Genomic DNA, 5086 nt, shown 5'->3' with positions numbered 1-5086 from the left:
TTTCTAAGGAATTCATGAAATATAAATACATTAGTAAATTAAGCAACTAATATCCAGAAATACAAGAAGTCAATCTGACAAGAGGCCTAAACCCCGCTTTAGTACCTCCAGTATTTCAACAAAGGAACATCATGAAGAAAATCTATGTTCATTCCTGACAAGGTATCACAAGAATTTACCAAACGTAGCCAAAACCTCACAATCCCAAAATCAATTCAATAGGTTAGATAAATGCCATACACACCTCATTAAACTCAATCAGCAACAGATAGGGCATTGTATCAGCCCATTCTCATTGCACTCACCACATCTAACCATCTTCTTCTGCATCTCATCCAAAACCTTGCAGCTCCCATTACACTGCACACACATCATAAACCTAACCCCAGCACACCCTTCACATCCTCCGGCAAGCCCTCTCGGGATTCCATCAAACAAAATCTCCAACTTTCCCTCCTCCTCCAACTTTACCACTTGGTCAGCACCACCAATTAACCTCCCTTTAACAAACACAAGTGGAACTTTGACTTCTTTTGTTCCCATTAGCCTCCTTAATTCCTCCTTAAAACCCGAATCCATGGAAACATCTCTTTCAACAATGTGAATATGATGTGACTCAATAATTGATCTCGCAGTGTTACAATCCTCAAATGTTTTTCTAATTCCTCTCAATGTAGTAGTGTAAATCACGACCTTATTTTCCCCTCCAGGCGGACATTTTTGTTCGAAAGACTGAAGGATAGATTCCAAATCTCGCAAATCCTTTACTTTTTTGGTTCTTGAACTTGGCAAAATTATCCTCTTGATTTGTTCTTCTTCTTCAGACAGCTCTTTCTCATACAATGCAACAAGTTCTGGATCAAACAGAGGACTAAAACTCCTCCTCCTCTTCGGCGAAACTCCAGATTCGCTTCTAAAACTTTCTGTTTTATCCCCAACCGGAGACCCTTTCACTGGATAACTCAATCTCAAAACTGCCTTGGACGAATTCCCTGAAGAATTGCTGGCTCTTAAAACTGGTTTAGGGCTAAAATCTGATGATCTCTTTACCTTGTTTTCTTTTCCACCAAAAGTTTTCGCTTTTCTTGGAGACCCAATTTGATTCAAGAACTTCAGTGGACTCCTAACATCCAAATCAGCAAACCCACGACGTAAAACCCTTGACTTTGGACTTCTCTTGGTCTGATTTAAAGCAGGTACACCTTCCTCAAGATCCCCCATTAGCTCCCATGTGTTGATAACCTCTGGCTCTTCTTTTGTTGGCGATCTTTGTTGCATTATCTTACTCTCTTCCGCAATTTCTTTGATGGGTTCTTGTTTTTGTTCTTGTTGTGGTGGTTGTTGATTGTTGCAATCAAGTTTGAGAGCACCATAAGTTGAAGAAGTGAGAGAGACCACGTGGTTAACACACCGTCCACCATTGTTGAATTTGATTTCTTGACGGAGTTCTTTCTTGAACAGTTTTGAAGAAACACACCCCATTGCTACTGATTTTGTGGGGTTCGCTCTACTTTGTTTGTTTCTGTCTCTGGTGGTTTCTTCAATCGCTTTGCAGTTTTGAAAGAGATAGTATAAGCAAGTTAGTGGGGGATGTTCTTTCTTTTCTTTAGAACTTAACCGTTACCCAGTGTCTTGTCTGCAACTACGGGCCCAACGGTCGAAATTTTCGAATGTTTTTATTGTTTTGTTAGGAAGCCCTCGTGAGTTTCCGTAATCTCTTTCAGTGTGCATACGTTTCCTATGTTTCTTTGTTTGCCCAATTTTTGTAATATGCTTGCAATTAGGTCCTTTAGAAAGTTGCAAAAAATCTTCTTTTTGGCCTATTCGTAATAGATTCTGCGAAACCGGGAAATTTTATGTGCATTAAATTTCCCGACAACGAATCGATGATTCATTACAAACATTATTGTACTTTGCATTGCTTTTATTTTTTTTTAGAGTATTTTAATGTAAAATACAGATTTAGTTATTTAGTTTTATGTTTTTATCCTCTGTCTTTCTGTCTTTTATTGTTATTTATTTTCTTATACATTATTCTTTTAAAAAATCTACTTTCATTTTGTTAGTTATTTAGTTTTATGTTTTTATCCTCTGTCTTTCTGTCTTTTATTGTTATTTATTTTCTTATACATTATTCTTTTAAAAAATCTACTTTCATTTTGTAACTATCATTAAGATGGATTCTAAAATGAAGTAATTTCAAGCTGAAAAAATAGATATTAAAAATATAGAAGTAATTGTTTTTTAAAGTATTTTTTATTTAAAAAAATATTTTTTTTATTTATTAAAAATTATTTTTGACACTAGTATATCAAAACAATTTCAAAACATAAAAAAAAATTAATTTCAAATAAAAAAATTAAATCTTTAGAAAAAACACGGTTTCAACTGCATTCTCAAATAAATCTTGAGATAGTTGAGACTTGTGATTATTCCATCACCATTAATACATATATATTTTTAATTAACTAAGAGATTTATTAGAACATGTGCTATATAATAAGGTAATTGTTTTTTATTATTATTACATAATAACCAAATAAATTGGAGTTATTGAAACTCAAACATGCTTTCCTCGACAAGCTAGGTCATGAGGCGTATGATCATTAAGTTATCCTTATTTGTGAAAAAACAACTAAAATCTAATATTGGACTTGATATTTTTCAATAAACCATTCGGGATCACAAAGGCTTGGCCCAACTCATGAATTGGATGATAGCCCAATACTAATTATGATTTAAATGGTAAACAGTCCGGTAAAATGGGTATCACCCTCCCTTCCCCGAGCTTTAGTCCTTTGAAAGATTATCTTTTTAATTTTTTATTTCAAGATTGGACCGTTCTAAATTATATTTCACTCATAATCTTGTATTTCTATTAGTTTTATTTATTTATTTGTTTACTGAATAAAAATACTACTCAGTACATCAACTACATGCAAATCCCTTCAACTCGTGGATGAAAGTCCTACAAAGAAACAAAAAAACTTAATTTTATTATTATTTTCATTATATTTTTAATCACAAATCAACTGCTCTTGTTTGAAAATTGAACTCAGAAGATCTAGAAACCTTTTACACATATCTTGTCGTGAGGCAGCGGGCCTCTTTTTCTTCGCTTCTTCTACTTGTATATTATTCTTATGTAGCCGAGAAAATTCTAAGCGCCTGCACCTCTCCATGGGGCCTTTACATTTTGTTTCTTTATTATTATTATTATTAATATAGATGTTCGGGTCAGTTTGCGTATACATCGATTAATTTTACAGATTCTAAAAAAATAACCATATAAATCTCTAGTGGCTCTGAGATAACTCAAACTCATGACCACCATAAAACAAATCTAAAATCTGACAAGTTGAGTTATGTTTTTGTTTCTTCTTATCTTATGGGTATTTGTTGCTGTCACAGATTGATAGTTGATAGGCATCCTGTATTGATTGATAATGGCCATTGTCCAGCAGCAACTTTAGAAAAAGGTTGGTTTTCTAGAAAAAAATGGAAGCCATATTGGCTGCGTCTTCATTTTCTCTAGGTGGGAGCCAGTATAAAGCAGTGCTCTTTTACTTCCATGGCAGATCGCCTTCACTGACGTTTTTCACGACAAAGTAGGCCGAAATCAGAAGAGTTTAAATTGAGTATTTCATGCGGATAATGCAGAATTTATATAGTAATAATCACATTTTTCTTTTCTTCAAAAAAAAAAAAAACACTTGTAAGTAGTATGTTCAATTTTTCTGCAGATTAGCAGTACCAAAACAACGAGAAGAGAAGTTTGAGAAATTCTTTTCCAATCCGAAAAACTAAACTCTCAAGAATTTAAATGTTAAGCTCGAATTATTCTTTAATAATAAGAATTCTAAATACTAATTTAATAAAAAGTTTGATTAACTAATTAAATAAAGATTCTAGACATAAATCTAGGAAATCTTTTCCTATCTCAATTAGGAATCCTTTCTCTACCTAAACATAACTAAAAGGCAATAACGTGTTTTGACTTTTCTATTAACTCTCAATCAGACATGTGTTTGGTATTGTAATATATTTTATTTTTTGAAAAATATTTATATATATATATATATTTTACATTAAAATCATAAAAAAAATTAAAAACATAAATTTGATATTTTTTGAGTGAAATTCACTTTTAAAATATACTAAAAAACAAAAATTATCCGTACCACCAAACACCCAACACTCAAAAAAAAAATCATAAGCTCATGGCTTTGGCTTGACTTTGAAATGAGATTTAAGCAATTACAGTAATACTTGATGAGTATGTATTGGTATCTCAATTGATGATTTTTTAAAAATATTTTTCGTTTGAAAATATATTAAAATGATTTTAATAATTATAGTAATACTTGATGAGTATGTATTGATATCTCAGATGATGTCTTTTTAAAAGTATTTTTTACTTGAAAAATATATTAAAATAATTTTTTTTAATTTTTTTAATTTTTAACATCATGATATCAAAACTATAAAAAAAACATTAATATATACATATAAAAGTTACTGCACTCCAAGAAAATATCACGGGCATGTGATTTTTTATTTGAAATTGTAGTTGCGGTTGCGATTAAAAGTATTTTTCTCTTAGAAAAACATTAAAATAATTTTTTTTTATTTTTTAAAAAATTATTTTTGATATTAGTACCACGTTTCCTAACATCTCTTATCTTGATTTACTTCCACCTGAGATTTAGACAATTACAGTAATACTCTATGAGTATGTATCATAATATGAATTGATGTTAGGTGAAATAATTATTTTGTTGAACAAGGATTGATAATTAAAAAATATAGTTCTTAGGAATATCAACCAATCTATCTTTATCATAATGTTACACTCTAATAAATGTCCAAAATTAACATGAGATTACTAGACGTATTTAACCTTTATAGTTAAAAAGAAAAGACAAGTTACCCTCACAATTGATCACAACTTTTCTTTTTCTTAATAGTATATGCAAATTTATGGAGATTTCAGTCAAAAGCAAACAAAGAGTTAAAAAAGTTTAAGAAAAACATGTAAGATAGCAGATAAAAACATATAAATTTATCCATGAAATCTATCCAAACA

General features: G+C 30.9%; 1 protein-coding gene across 1 annotated transcript; it reads right to left on the bottom strand.

Annotated features, from left to right (window-relative positions):
* Positions 1-1606, bottom strand: LOC133689033 (uncharacterized protein At3g28850). The gene has a single exon (XM_062108738.1). It carries the CDS (start codon positions 1480-1482, stop codon positions 259-261), a length of 1224 nt encoding a protein of 407 aa, XP_061964722.1. The 5' UTR covers positions 1483-1606; the 3' UTR covers positions 1-258.
* Between the last annotated feature and the right edge of the window lie 3480 nt (positions 1607-5086).

This window comes from Populus nigra, chromosome 3, assembly GCF_951802175.1.
Source record: "Populus nigra chromosome 3, ddPopNigr1.1, whole genome shotgun sequence".
Taxonomy (NCBI): domain Eukaryota; kingdom Viridiplantae; phylum Streptophyta; class Magnoliopsida; order Malpighiales; family Salicaceae; genus Populus; species Populus nigra.
The sequence above is the reverse complement of the archived record's forward strand: the minus strand, read 5'-3'. Positions and strand labels throughout refer to the sequence as shown.

Excerpts from the sequence above, each read along its gene's own strand:
- LOC133689033 (XM_062108738.1), bottom strand. The coding sequence starts at position 1,482 with ATGGGGTGTGTTTCTTCAAAACTGTTCAAGAAAGAACTCCGTCAAGAA.